The following is a 17,653-nucleotide window of genomic DNA, read 5'->3' as shown; positions in this document are numbered from 1 at the left end:
CAGCCGAAGAGGAGGTTTTCTTGGGGTCAGCTGAATCAACTGCAAAAGACCGAATTAACAGTAAACTGCCTCTCGGAATAAAAAAAAAATGTCTCCTCCAATATGTATCTAATATGCATACAAACTCTGTCTACTCTCTATTTATGCTTTTAATAGAGAAGTTGGGAAGATAATGAAGATTGAAATCATTGCTCTTTACAATTAATTTCAATATTATTAAATTATTTTAGAGGATAGTGGGACTGCAAGTCTTAAGTGAATTATTCACAGCGATCAGGCAATTAGTCCTGGGATTTGCTGACCTTTTTAAGTGAAATAGAAAGTTACGTTGAGAAGTGCAAACACAAAGATAACCATTTAAGTTTTAATAGATTTGATATTTAGATTTCATATTTAATATAACCGCATGTCTTTATTGCGACAGGTAAGCATGACCATTTTTTTTGTTTTTTTTCTGTCTTTCTACAGTCCATTACAACAGATTGTCAAAAATCAACAGAGACAAAATTCTTCGATAAAATAAATCTTTATATTGCAATATTTTTTAAAAAATTAACATTGTTAAAGGCCATAAGAATGCAAAAAAAAAAATTCTAAAGGCAGGCGTCAACTGACTTTTGTGATCTGTGATTAAGGGCAACTTTTGACTTTCCACCACTGACAAAAGTCGAAATTCCACATCCGCGTCATCTTTAAGTGCAAGATGACTAATTTTTCCTGAAAAAAAAAAATTATTAAATCAACCACTTATTTGAACACTAAATAATAGGATAGACGAGAATATATCTTCGAAAGCCGTAAACCCCTGCCTACAGGCTGATGTCATGTTGCTTACTTACTTCAGTTGTTATAAGACACCGTTAACGAACAATTAATTCCACACAATTGCTCTGCCATTGGCTGGTGGCCAGCACTCTGCCTCCTGCCCAAAAGTCAACTTGGATACTTTCTAATGAGGATAATAAGCGCTATAGAAATGAATGGATGGATAATTCCACACGTTTATTAGCCTTAATGTAAAAGTACCCTAAGATGACCCCATATTAGTTATTTAAGACATGCTGTTAGAGCTTTGCGAGTCATATTTTGCAGATGATATTCCAATGAAAGCATAACATCATTTTACACCCATACAAAAAGGCATAGGCACAGAATCCCCTTGAAGAATAATAAAAGCGGGAGAGGGAAAAAAAAAAAAAAGCAAAGCCAGGCACAATCTGTTCTGTGACTGTGTTCATTGCAGGTCTTCTAAAGTTACGAGCGCAAGGGGAATGCAGACGGAAATGTGTTGCTGTGAACTCACTTCTGTAGTAACACAAGCATCAACTTTGTACCTGTCACTTAAAAGCTGACTGACTGTATGCTTGTTTTCTGCTAAAAACGAGCACGCAAAGGAAACGAATAAAGCTCCTAAAATGTATTGACACAAGCACACAGGCAGCATGACACACACGCACGCACGCACACACACACGCATCGGCGTTCTTCCTGAAGGAGTAAGGGGAACATGAGCTGTCATATCATATTTCCTGGTCTGGCTCCAAGACGGAGCATGTCAAGATAAAAGGACTATCGTCAATCAGTTACTGGCGGACGGCGCTCGGCTTCCTCTGTTACTTAAAGCGGTGCCGTTCCGCCGTGGCCGTGTTGCGTTTGCGCGTCGATGACACGACACGGGCCGCTTTTTGACATCACCTCCTGCAGGGGGTCTGCAGTGATAGAAAACGTCACCTCGGGCTGCATATTGCACAAACGTCCTCCTCGGAGAGCTGAGATAAGGGCGTCATTAGAACGCATGTATCGATGAATCAATCATCCATGCATCATTCATGCAGTCACTATCAAATTATGCAAATCCTAATTACCCCCGGGGAAAATTACCATTCTTTATCTGCTAATAGTCTGGATTGTTTGGAGTTCCTACATTCCATATTCAACACCGTTTTTTTTTGTTTTTTTTCCTCCCACCAATATTTCCATTTTTCACATTCTCATATTCAGCACTAACGACCCCATTTTGCACCGCATACAATAGAATAATAACACCCAAAGTATGAATAATGAAGCAAGTAAAAGGCATATAGCGTTACAATGGTATGCAGCATGAACACGGCAATTGTTTGTCCTTCAGGAAGAGTTGGACAACGAACACTTGAGTGATTCATCATCTATGTTAATAATTAATTTGGCATCTTTTAATACCCATTTGATTTAATAAAGACGATAAATGGGGTAATCAACAGGCAAATATGCATGACAATAGCGAAATATGAGTCCTTCATTCGTGGTGACCATTGTGTAATTTTTAAAATAACCGATCAAGCCAAAGTCTGAACATTTATTTATTTATTTGTTTATTCTTTACATTCAAAGACTAATAAAAATGTCACTAAACACTGCAGAAATTCCACTGGAAATTTTAAGAAAAAATATTAAATGAAGAAAAAATATTATTTAAAATAAGCAAAATTATCTGACAACAGAACAAGAAAATTTTATTTGACCAAGATTTTGAAAAATAAGAAAATAACACCTGACCTATATTAACCTTAGCGGTCTTAACATTTGTATTTTTGTACTAAACACGAGTAATATTGTCATTTTTCTAGCTGCAATATTTAGAACTAATTTCTTAAAAAATGCTTAATCCCATTAAACAAATCCTCCTTAAAAAAAAAAAATAAAAAAATAAAAAATAAGTCACACACAGTGTTCTGTAACAGTCCAGGAATGCAAACCAAATTCTGACTTTAGCGTATCAGTGTTTCAAAATGGATCAACTGGTTATCTTAATTAGCTTAGCAGTGTAAAATAAGCAATTTTGGGTTACATTTAATTAATTATATCCTACTTGAGATTTTCATTTCAAAGAGCAAAAAAAAAAAGCATGGCGAAGAAATATTCAAATCGCTCATATTTTTTGCCGTGTTATTATTATAATACCTAACTATTATTAAGATAACTCGAGGCTAACATCCCTCGCGTACTTGTTTGGAGTCACCATCAGATCCATCTTTGTGAATGGAGTCAATAACGATTAGCAGCAAAATAAGTCTCACAGACAGTTCCTTTGTATATGACAATGGAATAGTGATTTGAGCAATTAACTCATCAACCGTGCAACATGGCTTCGTGATGAAGGCATTCATCTCTCAGGCAGCAAGCCCATTGGCCGTAATGTATTTCTTGTCATCATTTCTGCCAGGTGTAGAAGTGTCCTTGTGCAAGATTTGCACTCGACATCTGCAGAGAGCAAAGTGCCCGTGGATAGGGGACAAGTGATCAAGGGGCAATTTGTCTTTGTATTTATGATTACTCCATCTACAGCACTTTGTATGCAGCTGTGCTTATTTTTAAAGTGCTCTATAAATAAAGTTGAGTTGTGTTCTATGTAAACAATGAGCACAATTGTATGCTCAAGTGAAGGCGTTTGATTGTCAATTAACCCTTAAAGGCTGTTCAATATGGTACCTGATGATGTGGAACAGCTGCAGCAAATCTTACACCCATGAAGAAGTGTGATTCTTTCACTTCACCAACTGAGTGGAAATTCTAATTCTATGAAGGAGTTTTGTGCGGAATATCTAAACCGCTCCTTTGAGACGAACATCAGTGACCCACAGACACACTCAAAAATCGTGAAGAAAAATCTTCCCCGGAAGAGTGGACGCGCTCCATCGCGTGTACGCCTACAAATAACATTAAAATTCATTCTGCCATTTTCCGTGTCACCACATTATACACACTAGGTTTGTAATAAGCAATGTAATCACATCAGGTTCCAGACCTGAAAGCTTCACGGCAAGGTTGAGGGAGCAAGCTAAATATTTGAACAAAGACCGGATCAATGGAATTCAAGGGCCCTGGGAACATGGAAAAAATCTCGAGACAGAGCAAACATTTAAATGTGTGGAAATAAAAAAGGGCCCCCCATTCATCTGAATAGCTTTACCACCTGTCGCTTGGTAAGTGTCTGTTTGTAATCCCCAAGCAGAAGACTTGGCCAACGTCAGCTTATGAGGCCAGATTTATGGTTTCCTCAGCTAATCAAGAAAATGATCATTAGTTGGGTGCGCCAGCCACAGTTAAAGACCAGATTAAGAAAACAAAATGAAAAGAGAAAGCGAGAAATAACACAGAGAGGAGGCGCAATACTAATAAGTTGCTTTCGTAATATGACACGGTATTAATTCGCCCGAATCGTAACGGAGCTGTTTGAGAAAAAAAAAAAAAAAAAACACCTTGGGAAACCGTGTTCTATTTTGAGCCGAGATTCAGTGACGGATGTATGTCGCCTCACCGTGACCTTCATCCACACACGATCACGTACGGGGAACATCCCACGTAGCATGCAAAATAGAACAGGAAGCGGAAGGTTAGAGCGAAAAGGCCCGATGGCCTGATTTGCTTCTATTTACGACAAACTTGGACAATCAGGCGCCTACTTGGTGAGGGGCCAACTTACTGGAGTGGAGAAGTGAGGAGGGGGAAGGGGGTGAGGAAGGAAGTAGTGAGAGGTGGGTGGAAGGGGGGGGGTTAGAGCTGAGAAAAAGGGATTGTGTGTTTGTGCGATTAGAGGGTGCTAACAAAGGCTGCGGGTGTTATCCACTGAGGTTTTGCATACAGAATCTGTCCAAATCAATGTGATTATCCCTGAGCAATTGCTAATTACAATCGTTAATACGCAACGTAAGCAGGAGGGCAAGCATTCACTGCCCCTCTCTCTTCTCCTGACAATCCTGCCACTTTCTGCCATGTGGAAAACAAACAGTGAAGAACACTATTTTTTTTTTTTTTTTTTTTTAAATCAAGGTGAAGTGTCAGTGAAGACCTCACAGTATTACACATTCCTGATACATCAGGTTGAGTCTTCAATTAACCTGCCGCGCATGTGGGAGGAATCTGGAATACCTCAACTCCGAAGCAGATGTGCTAAGCACTAAATATAACCATTACTGTATTTGTAAATTAAAATAAAAATCATTGCCAATGCCGTTCCCAGTCATATTTAACACATATTGACGATCTATATTCATGCCCTGTGGTATTTTCGCAGATGCATTTAGCCTGTCAGAGTTAGAAACGGTTTGCGCCGTTGTGGGCGTGAACATAGCCAACTTGCTTTACGGCCAATCAAAACAGCTGAGTTACAGGATTCCTCGCAGGAGGTTGAAGCATGAAAAGTATGTTTATAAGGAACTGTGAGTAGACCTCCATGGGTGGATATTGTCAAGTGGGGATGATTTTAACTAAATAACTCGAATAAAGATGACAATGTTGCATTCAATGGATTAATTTGTATAATGATGAAAAGGGTTTAATGCACATTGAAATGAGAAGAATCTGTTTGCCTGCACCTTGATCACATACGCCGAAATCGCGTGACACTCCCTGCGCCAATACAAAGAAATGGTCGCACCAGGTGTAAAGTTTAGTCTATTTTCAGCCGCTACATGTCAGGTGCACCAGGATGGTGTCAAAGGAAACTCCTGGGGTATGCCGAAACGTCCAGCATGGCACAGTTGTGCCTTTGCTTCTAACACAAAACTGAAGCAACAGATAATAAACCAAAGGCTAAAAATATGAAAGTACTGTAATAAACTAATAATTAAATAAAATAAACTAATTTTCCAGCTGTGTGTCATCTCCCGACTGCAGACTGAAAATTCAAAGTCCCCCCTCCCGCCGCGTTACCCTCAGTGGGATTATTCTTTAATTATTGTCTATTACTTGATGATTTGGGGGAAAAGGTCAGTTTTATTCCTAACTTCAAACAAGATTCTTACATGCGCATAATTCACTTTCAAAGGGCAGCGGGGTGAGCAAAGCGAGTCCGTAATTGCACCTGCACGGTGTACAACATAGACAAATGTTTATATCTCAGCCCTCTAATGAGAAACCAATAACGCATGCAGAAAGCTTTTTTTTGCCCTCGGCCCCCCACAACTCCCTCCCAAAAAGCCCACACCAAACAGGCCCTTCGAGAGAGCCCCACCTCATTTATCAATAGTCCTATGCTCAGTCTCCACTCGACCACTGAATCATTTTTTTTTTTTTTAAACACAATGTCCATTGCCTATATTTTTCCATTAGATGAGTCTGCGGTAAGGGGAAGCGATGTTTTGGATATAGTGGTCAAGCAACTGACAGGCCTTTAAATTGCATCATAAAAATGCTCCATGCACTGCTCAGGACAGCAACAAAAAGACAGATCTACAATAAATTCATCACCGCGACACGCATCAGCAACAAAATGACGGCTGGTGGATATTTGAGCAGATTTGTAAGCTAAGTTTTAGTTTTATAGAAATGTGTGTTGTGTGTCAGAGAAGGAATGGCAAGTTAAGGAGCAAAAAAAAAAAAAATGAAACGGACTACTGTCAAAAAAGTCTCGAGAGACTCCACATCTCATCCGTTTCCCACAATTCAGTGCAGCGGACCAATGTCGTGGTGCATCAGTCAGACCGTTGAATTTTCTCAGAGCTTTATCTCCCAGTGGCCGAAAGGGAAGCGGAGGTCCTTTAAAGGGTTGAGGTCATTTCCTCCGTCTCCAGGCCCTGGCGAGGAAAATAAAATGTCTCCATTTGGTCTGCCCTGTTTTATTTCAAACACTGCCGCCTTTTCAAGAGCCGCTTATGGCTACAGATGGCAAATGAGCGGTTCGGGGTTCATACAATGGGTTCCTTTTTCCTCTCGCTATCCTGCAACCCCAAATCTCGTTTTTTTTATTTCTTCCAGAATGTGAGGATGCCACAGCAGACACAATATATGGGAAAAAAACATGATGCCAACAGGATATGAAATCTATTTTTTTTTTTTTTTTTAATAATATTTTCAATATTTGATGGTTTGACACAAGACTTTGTGTCAAGGTTGAGGAAGGTGAGGACCCAAACGCAAGGAAGCAAGGCAGGGGTAACTTAAAGGGCATTTAATTAACAGAAAACTAAGGCAAACAGGGAACTTGGAAAAACTAGACAACGACAGGAAACTAATGATCGGGACAGGCGACAGGAACAGGCAACAGGAACAGGCAACAGGGATAGGCAACAGGGACAGGCGACAGGGACAAGCGACAGGGACAAGCGACAGTGAAAATGCCAATGAACCAACAAGAACTGAAAGCAACCAGGGAACTAAATACACACAAATTGACGAGACAACGAGGAGCACCTGGACAAGACATGGAGGGTTGGAAGGACCGGATTGGTTGACACTAGGGATTGGGTAAACGAGCACAGGTGGACACAATAGACAAGACGAGACAAGACACATGAACAAGGCCAAAACATGAAACCAACTACTAAACCAAAAATAACAAATACAAATCATGACACTTTGGAGTGTCACCGATGATGCACCAGAAAAATTCTCCAACCATGCCCTGAGCGACACCGTAATCCCACAAAGATGTAAACCCAGATTTGTCCAAAATGAGATGGATAATAAAAATTCAGGTGAAACCCAACCCCCAATTCATTAAATAAATTACAAGGAGGTGTGTCCGAAGGCCTCTTTCTAAATAGAGTATATAATAAAATTGGAGGGGGAGAGAAAAACAGAAGAAATCATTGAGAGAGTGTGGTGAAGCACAATTTAAGATTAAATCCATTTGCACAATTACTTCCCGTTACCGATGAAACTGCATGCAGAGAGTGTGCAAATGAGTTTATATGCCAGTAGGTGATTATCTAGTGACTGATTAGCAAATGTGGCGTCATTAAACAAATTTGTTACCTTAAGTTCTTATTGGAGAATTGACACCAAGGAATGCGTCCATCGTCTCTTGTTTTCATTTTTTTCTTTTTTTGCTTTTACCTAGCAGCAAACAAACACATATCCTCGTAACGCCTCCATCAACATGATTGACAGCAGCTTGTCCCGCCTCTCCGATGGCTACAACAGTCCAAGACAAAAAAAACGATATCTTGTGGCCTTACAGCGCGACCGTCGTGAACGAGGAAAAAAGTTCAGTCATCTGAAGGCCATAGGATGATTTTGAAGATTTTTTTTTTTTTTATGTTGCTGTTTTCAGTTTATTACTGTACTATAAAAATGTACTGTAATTATGACTACAGAGACTCCACCTACAGGAGTGATGCTTAGAACAAAAATCAATCCATCCTCTAAACAGCTTATCTGCGCTCGTGTCGCAGCGTAACAGAAATAAAAAATCCAAATTTCCAAAGTTGAAGATTAAAATATCTCACGCTAGAAAAACTTCTATTCTCACTGCAAGCTACCATGCTGTTGTTTCTTTTGAAATTTCGCTCCCAGGATGAACATCCACCTCGCCTGAACTCCCCCCCCCCCCACACACGCTAAATAACTTCTGAAATGTACCCTTGAAAGAGTACAAATGAATCCCTTGTTTTGCGTGCTTGTGTGTGCGCGTGTGTGAGGGCAAAGGTAGGGCGAGCGGTAGTGGGTGAGCGCTGTCAAAAGAAAAGGAGAGGTTCATGGAAACATGGGGTAATGGAGGAGGAGAGAGGCCAGAAGAAGTAGACAAGCTGTGATGTGATGTTAGCAGGAGGATTGATAGATCTGTTGCATGGCCACCACTCCTGCCAGAGCACAGTACACCTCAGGCAGTGCGGGGGTATGATTAGTCTCTCTCAATGTGTGTGCGTGCGTGTGTGTGTGTGTGTGCGCTCTTTGTGTTTGAGTGCGTGGGAGTGTATTACATGGTCTTGATGTGCAGTTTTTGTGATGTGGTACTTCAAACTGGGCTTTCTATCTTAAAACTCTAGTGCACTGTCAGGAAACATGCTGATAAAAAAATGACAGATAATAAAAAAACCTGTGTTCATGTATGTGAGTAGAGCAGCTAACTTTCGATGATTTCTGTTCGTAGGTGCACTTTGGGGTGGGGGGTTGACATCCAAATGCTAATCGCTAGTCTGACAGACAGACGATTTTAGTCAAATGCGAACTGGCCCACGTTCTAATAGGGGTTATATATGTTCACACACCAGACAGACTGATGTCACATTTATAACATGGTGTGAACGGTTACTTTTTTTTTTTCTTTTTTTTAATTTTCAGTTCATCCAAAAATCCGAGCGCATTAAGACCCACGGTGTGAACCAAGCAATTGCCTCCAGTTCCATCGGGAGAGTTTGTGCTCCACAATTTTCTTGGTAACTTTTGCATTTTTCACATCAGTAACTTATTTTTTATATTAATTTATTTTACTTTATTAATATGAAGTATAACGTATATTAGGACATTTATTTAGACATATGATATAGGATATGAAAGGGTTAACTGCGATTTACGCGGAAATTCGGGATCAGTCGCCAGTGTAGGATCGGAACTCGTTCGGAACCTGAGGACCTTCTGTTCTTTACTTTGAGTGGGATGCATGCATATAAAGTTCTGCAAGGTGAAAGATGATAATAAATAAATAAAGAATGAATAATCGAATTAACACGGGCAGTTGGGTCCCTGTACCACCGATGTCAGAGTTTGGTCCGCGTTGCCGGCAGTAAATCGGATTTGGATATATATATATATATATATATATATATATAGAGAGAGAGAGAGATAGATATATATATATAGAGAGAGAGAGAGAGATATTTATTATTATTTTTTTAAATTATTTTTTTATTTTTTTCTCCCAAAAAGGAGCTGCTGCGGGTTATATAAAGGTGTGCTTTATAGTCCGGAAATTATGGTAATATATGCAACTGTGATATGCTGTTTGAATGGATGTATACTATTTTAAGTAGTAGTTATAATAATATCAATAATTGTGGGACACGGGATGATCATATATATGTGTACATATATTTGTTAGATAGGCGAGGAACTGTAGGAGGAAATCACGCATGGCAGAATCAGTCCGTGTGGTCGTTACAAATCGTCATTTTACAGTGCGCGACTCACTAGTCACATTCAGTAACATCCTTCTCCCGCCCATGTGCATCAGTTATTCCCCCAAGACTCATGGGTGAGTGACAGCACGTGACAGTTCCACGCCGGCGCATCCGCGGCTGAGTGAGCTCAACTGAACTGAAAAAAAAAAAAAGAATCAGTCCATGAAGCAATTCCGTTTGAAGGAATCGTTGGCGGAGGACGCGACACTAACATGCAACAATGTGATTCATAAAGTGATTTGAGCACACTGTTCATCCCCTTTTGCTCGATGAGGGAAAACAGCTGAGCAGGGATGAAATGGAGTTGTAACTGCTTCAGCCGTTCAGGATGACTGTCAAGGGCCATGAAATTTCGGACACGTCATAAATTCATCCGACGGTCTAAGCACCAGTCAGGAAGGCCAATTGCTCCACATTCCCACTGTACCCTAGACAGACACTAACAACTCCCGACCAGACTTGCAACAGCCCTAACAAGTGAACCAGACAACTCCGAAATAGACTCCTCATTGAAAGTGAATTTTCTATGATTTGACCCAAATCTGTCTCCAAGGTATGGACCTGAAACGTAGACCTGATATTAACAAGGATATGTGTTTAGGTGTGTGTGTATGTGTGACTTGACAGAAAGCTGCATGAACAAAAAACAATGATGTTCAAGTGACGTGCACATATTGGTCCACAAAACAAGATTTATTACAACTTGTATCGGTGGCCTGACACCAGTCCGTGGTGTCTTTTAGGCTCATTCTGACAAGAATTACAGGGAAACTGAGTCAACTATACTGCAATTTGGTTCCGAGTAAACAGATATTTTTATTGATTTTTTTTTGTTGGCAGTGATCTCGCTGAGCTGAATGCCTCAGGGTCAACTTTACATGTTATTGATGTCAACAGAAATCAAAATATGCAGAATTATTAGCATTAGCATTAGTATTAGCATTAGCATTAGCAGGTACTCCTGTTAAGATGCAGAAGATCACAATTAGCCGTGTGGTTGACTGAACAGAAGTGTTGGTCCCGTCACTGGCAGTCAGTACACGGCTCCGGACTAAGCTTTTTTTTTTTTTCTTGACTGACTATGGAAGCATGGAACTGCTAATGTGGAGTAAAAATTTTTGACTGGAAAATACGTTCAAACATGCAAGTACGCTTGATCGTATTTGCAAGTATACTCGAACTCAATTGGAAATATATTCAAATGTACTAGTAGGATAAATGCTAAAAACTTTGCATTATTTCTATAATGCGACGGGGTAGTGACTTGTGCATGCACAAATGAAAAAAAAATTAGAATTTTCAGCATTTGGCCTAAATTACACCAATACTTCAGAAAACTAAATAAGTAAAGTGTTTATTCGTAAGCTTTATGATTTATTATTCTGGCGGCAGTGCATGATTATGGGAAAAAAATGCCAAACGGAAATCATGCATTGCAGACATAATAAAACGGTGAAAATTACGTATAAACAATGTTTACTGTGTTAAATTTCCAACATATTGGTTTGATGTCGACTAAATGCCGTGACATTATTGGAATAAATGAATGACAAACGTTCAAAGTACCGACCAGTCAAAAATGTTTACTCCACATTGGTGGTGCTGCACTTCTGTACCTGGCTGATAAATGACAAATTTTTGTCTTCTATGATTATGGTGTCACGATATAGACTGGCTGATGCACCTTCATAAAGATCAATCAGCAAACAGCATTTCATACTACTGTAACATACAACTGGATTAAAATCTTGAAAGTTGACGAGGTAAAAGTTATACCATAAAATGTGTCTTTGTTTGGTTTGTTATTGCACACTGCAAAGTTGTGTTTTACTGTTCGATACAATATATGTTAGAGATACAAAAGAGAAACAAAAATATATTTGTGCATATATTTCCCCTGGCTATACTCAAACACTGAAAACGGACTTTTAAAAAGTCTTTACCCTGGTCAGAGTTGAACAAAAGTTTTCTTCTCAGTCGCCCGAAAGTGTTTATGTGTGGATAAAAGGTCAAAATGCAGACAATGTATTTTTTGTATAGCCCTGCGTTGGGCAATATTTGTATAATATTTGCAGATTGCTGTTCAGTGTCTAATCCAAAAATCATTAAATTTATTCCAAATTATTCAAACGCAATTTCTAAGTGTGACTGCAATTTTGTTATTTTTCTTTTCAGGTCCTTTTACTTAATCTCGTCTTTCACATGCAAAACGGCAATCTTTTCCTTTCCAAGGTTACTCAGCCTTCTCACTGTCTCCGCTAACATATCTCACCTCTGTCCACCACCCCGCTCTCAGTAGATGCAATCCATCCCTTCCACTCATAAAATATGCACGCTTATATTTTTGCTTCCTGTCATCCCAGCAGCACTGCATTCTGGGAGGGTGACTCATGGGAAAGCGCACAGTGCGAAGTGGAGAGGAGTAAAACTTGGGTCAGCTTGAAATGGAGAAGGATAACCTGTGATCAAACCCAAGCTATTACCTCATCCCAGAAATAAGGCGACTTCACCTCTCCTCTTACCTCTACTATGTTGAGACCAGTAAAATTCCACATCACACTACTTGAATCGTTCTCCTATAGATACTCTCCACTTTGTCACCACACCCAATGCTCTAATATATATATATATATATATATATATATATATATATATATAGTGCTGTCAAGTGATTATTTTTTTAACTAATTAAAAAATTCCATGATTCATTGGATTAATCATATTTTTCAACTACTATTTTTTGCAGATGTTTACTTGAATAATATTTTGGAATTGATGCAAAATCACCAAATATGATGTCTATTTAATTCAAAGACTGCTCTAATAGCTTTCTTTTAATTCTTGAATACGATCTAAATGGAGATATCTTTACAGGCATTTTTCTTCAAATCATTTCTCAAAACTGCCCACGAGCGCCACACTACAGCAGTGTTGGTTTGCAAGGCGCAGTGGTAACTTGAACGTGGAGTTTTGTTCTGAGATGATATGCTAAAGATGTACAGCTAATATGGTACAATATTTGCAAAGTATGCACATTATTTCTTAAGTCAATCAAACTGAGTTAACTGAGTTAAAATATTTAACTGACTTAGACATTTTTGGATTAATCACCTTAGTTAACACTTTAATTTATATATATAAATATATATATATTAGGTCTGTCAAAGTGAAAGTGTTTACTCTGGACATTAATCTAAATTTTATTTACCTAACGATTTTATCGCATCACCCACCCCCACACCCTAATAGTTCCTTCTAAAAGGCAATGGTTCTTTTCAAATACATTTTGACCCCAAGCAGACATGGCAAGATAAACTCAAGTGTGGGTTAAGAAGCCAAGTTCACTTTGGAAGGCCACCGCTTTTTGAGACACGCATAAAGCAATTATAGAATGATTGAACGTCAGTCGCTTTTAAACAGCGCTGCTTGCTACCTCAGGGCAAGTGGCAAAGCCGCACACTCACCCCAATCATTCTAGTCGCCGTGTCACTCACACCCCAACCCTTAAGACCGACCATATTTGCTAGCAGCTAAACACAAAAGGACAAAAAGCAGATGTATAAACATACACGCTAATTGCACACAAAGGCACACCTGTGCAGCACTATCACAACCCACACACAGACTCACACTGTCATACGTACATATTTTGATCCCCAAAAAATTATAAGTAAATTGAAAATAGAAAAAAGAAATGGAAAAAAAAGGGCATCTGAAGAAGCATACCGAGAACATGAATGCGACAATAATAGTAATTAAATCTGATCCACGACTGGTTGGTTTGTTCGCTCATTAATTAGTCTTGTCCTCGGGTACGTTTAAGCACGTCTGTGTGTACAATGTCTGCTCTCGGAACAATTAGCATTGAGCCAATAATATCAGGACGGTATGTGCACACCATTAAATGTGCAAACGCAAACGGAGCATTCGCATAAAGACTGTCAGCCAAATCATATGTCAAAATAAGATGTTACGAAGGATCTGAAAGTTGATATTTTGCGGGTTAAATGTATAAGGCAAACAATGACCCACCTTTGCACTGGTTGGTGTTCTTATCCAGAATGGCCTTTGTTGACACGATCTTTCCATATCTGCAAAGACAGAAAAAAAAAATAGATAAACAGTTTTGAGAGTTGTTTTGATTGAAGAACCCGATGCTTGCTACAATGTGGTTGGGCAAAAAAACGTTTCTCTACGGTCAACCGTTCTGTTTGGAGTCATTTATTCAGTACTAGGAACTGTAAAGTAGCATTACTGTTAAAGGCCACTGAGAGAAGCCACTTGAGGTTAATAAGCTCAAGTATGGATGATTGCTCAATGACATTTCTGAGAGTCACTGAACATTTTACAAAAAGGTCTAATACAGGTCCTGTAGAAGTTAAGTGGTTATATTAGTACATGGCATTCTGATCAAAACATGTTTTTAATACTGGATCTGACAGGAGTAAAAAAACGTTTTTGTGTCAACTCGACATTGACCATCTCTCTTTTCCAATAAATCAGAATATGACTCAATAGAATTCGTTTTCTCCAAAACGGCAATGTTTGGGATCCAATCCAAACCAGGTGCGAGGCTTTGAGCCTGTGCTTCTGCTACGTTGGCCATCCCTCTCTTTGTGAAAAGGAGTGCGTAGCATGGTAAACGCTGACTTTGAGCTGTCACAAAGTCATTGTTCCAGACACGCTTGCTTAGTTTGCAAAACTTTTCGAAGCTTTGCCAATGCGCGCATTTTAGTTCTTCTTCCAAGCAGTTGGGAGTAGTTTATTGCGGATCCAAGGTAAGTGAACTTGTCAACTCTTGCTAAGGTATTGATATTTATGCTGATGTGGGGGAATATAAATGTTGGTCAGACAACCAAAACACCTGTCTTTGTTACGCTCATAGACAAGCCGGGATTATATGACTGCTGAGCAAAGGGGCCTGTAGTTCAGCTTCTCGGTAAGAGACAAAAACAATATGTCGACATTAACTTGTTCGAAATGAAGAATCGATTGCACTTAAAGTTTTGTATGAATTAACACAAGATGAAATAAATTTTCCATGCTGGAAATCGAAGACGAGAAGCAGAAAGGCGAAAGACGCTTTGTGATTCTTTGGATTTAATCAGCCGTCCTCGGGCAAGACGGAAATGATCCTTTATTTTTCCTGCTATATTCAGCAATGAGATTGTTTCTTCATCTTGGCATTAAGTCATTGAACGTATCAGAGGTTACAAATTGTAACTGTCCAACTAAGCCCAAGTATTTGGTGTGCACTGCAAAACCCATACAAGTCTTGGGCATCTCTCCCTCAGGTTGACCAATCCCAAATCTGTTCCAGTGATTGCTGCTATAATGATTTTTAGACGGCCAAGCGCTGCATCGATTGCGGCAGACTTCGGCAATATTTCGGAGTCAGGTTCAGATTCTATAGCGGGAGCAAACATTTCAACAAACAAGGGTGGGTTTGTGCTAGATTGCATAAGGTTTGGAGGCGGCCGCATGAAGCTGTACCTCGCTATAGTTAATGACCTTGCTGGGACAAATACCTTGAACATCTACAGGTGGTGCTCCTGATTTGACTCTGGGGCTCTGTGGTAGACAATCATGTAGAAAATGTGGCTAAACATGCCAAGCGCCGACTGCATGCCCAGTGAAAACTGACACCAGATTACTATTGACTGACAATCTTTAAACCATCTGTGATTGGGATTGGATTCTTGGCACAACACCAACATTGTCTAGGCATCAACTCTGTGTATGTATACAGTGACTCAACTCGGGTCTTTTCAAGCAATGTGGGGACTGATCCAAGTTTAATCCCACAACTGTTCACATGTTGCCACAAGATCTTCCATGTAAAAAAAAAAATGCCTTGACAGGAGTGCTTGACGCAAACAGATGAGATTCTGTATGAGGGCGAATTTGGACAGTTTCAATGGTCCGCTGAGACGTGTTTGGTAATTTCATTGGTCAAATGTGATGAGCCTATGGGTTTTGGCGGCTTGAAGCATGTCAGTAAAAATTTATAAATAAAACGCATCGCATTAAAATTCGCAGGTTTCCAAGTAGTAGTTTATAGTATGGAAAATTTTGAGATATCCTTGCAAAAGGCTTGGAGCATTACAAGCAATAATGTCAGGTGTTATAAATTTTTTTGTGGTTCTGTTTCAGTCTGTATTAGCAAATACACGGTTCATCCTAAAATGTGCTTGAATCATCCAAAGTGCACCGACGATTAATAACATATTCAAAATGGCCCAGGTGTTGCCTAATCAACCAGATTTGGAGAAACCGTGCTTGTAATGTTTCAAACTTCACAGGCATGTTCAGAATAGTTGCAAAAATAATTCAAAATAGTTCCCCATTTTTTGGTCCCCATGAGGAGGCTATGGAAACAGATCTGTAATATGTCCCCATAATGCAATGAATACACAAACACACTCGCACACACGCACACATGTTCTGTGTGGAAAAAGCAGTGAAGCATCCCGGCCCATATTTCACCAGTGGGGGATAATTGTGCCATTTCTCAACGAGTGGCGGGGACTCTATTTACTGCATGCTGCGGTGGGGTGGGTGGTGTCTCTGAACTGATGAGCTCTGAGAGAGAAAACTACCACTTCCTACAAATTCAGACACTGCATAAGTACACACACACATGCACACACACAATCAGCGGATTGTCACTCTTCAGTAGATAAACAGGCCATATTGGTAATGGGCATCTGTATTCTCTACCACAACACAACAGGAAATACAAAGCGGTACATTTTCCCTTGGTCAGACACCTGTGAAGCTAATATGAAGCAGCTGTTATTAGCGTCGCTTGGTCTCTGCGAGCTTGCGAGGGAGTTTCTCAGAGTCCAACGATTTCCTCCCACATTTCGAAAAGATGACATGTTAAGTTAATTGCAGAATAAACAATCCTTGGGCGTGAATGTGAGTAGGAGTGGGTTTTTTTTGGTCTACATGAGATTGACTGGAATCCAGTTCAGGATGTAACCGCCTCTCAACTCTGATAGATACCAGCTCACCCTTGACCCTAGTGGGGACAGATGCTATAAAAACTCCAACTACACTATTCACTCTTTAATGAAATGCAGGCACATCCAATGTTCAACTCTTTTTGTTGATTAAAATGCCTCGATTGTCCTGGAGTTTGATGGCAGCCTCGAAGAGTGCATAATATTTAATTTCCTGAACGATCAAACATTTTTCAAAATGCTGAATATTTTTCATTAATATTTATAAACACCACTTCTTTGTGTCATTTCCATCTGAATATAGCCATCGAACAAATGTCATTTTAAATTCAACTTTGGCCATGGTCTGAATAATTCCGGGCACAACTATACGTTTCAGTATGGTGATACGGTTGTCATACATTTGGGGGAAGTATTACACAGTATTCCAAATGCCAACTCATTCCTCCTTGCCTCACTGAATTTTAAGAGATGGCCCATCAATTTGGTCCAAATAGGCCCGACAAGAGTACGGCTACGAGATGAAAAGGCAAGTGGAAGTAGGCAGCAGCCTCCTGCCCATAATGGAGACATACAGGTAAGAGGGTGATATGCATGGATGTGGTGGTGTGCAGCGGCGGACGACCCTGCTGGCGACTCCGTGGCCTCAATGGCAGGCAGGCCTGGGGGAAGCTTTGATGTGACAGAGGCAGTCCCTGTGAAGCGCAGGTTTAACACTGTGATGCTGTGGCCGGGATGCAGGGCCTGTCTGGGCTAATCCTATTTCAATCACTCTCACAGCCTCTTATCTCTGACTCTGCTGGCCCT

At 39.9% G+C, this 17,653-nt stretch overlaps 1 protein-coding gene across 3 annotated transcripts in view; it reads right to left on the bottom strand.

The window, feature by feature from the left end:
• The window catches only part of rbms3 (RNA binding motif, single stranded interacting protein), a 201,695-nt gene that overhangs the window by 133,616 nt on the left and 50,426 nt on the right, over positions 1–17,653 (bottom strand). For all 3 annotated transcript variants that reach the window (XM_088319532.1, XM_088319531.1, XM_088319533.1), the window contains exon 3: positions 13,914–13,972. In XM_088319532.1, the coding sequence (XP_088175658.1) occupies positions 13,914–13,972 (59 nt within the window). The remainder of the gene's footprint in view (positions 1–13,913; positions 13,973–17,653) is intronic.

The sequence above is a fragment of the Idiotropiscis lumnitzeri genome, chromosome 16 (genome assembly GCF_059441095.1).
Source record: "Idiotropiscis lumnitzeri isolate Australia: NSW breed Sydney's pygmy pipehorse chromosome 16, RoL_Ilum_1.0, whole genome shotgun sequence".
Taxonomy (NCBI): Eukaryota; Metazoa; Chordata; class Actinopteri; order Syngnathiformes; family Syngnathidae; genus Idiotropiscis; species Idiotropiscis lumnitzeri.
The sequence above is the reverse complement of the archived record's forward strand: the minus strand, read 5'-3'. Positions and strand labels throughout refer to the sequence as shown.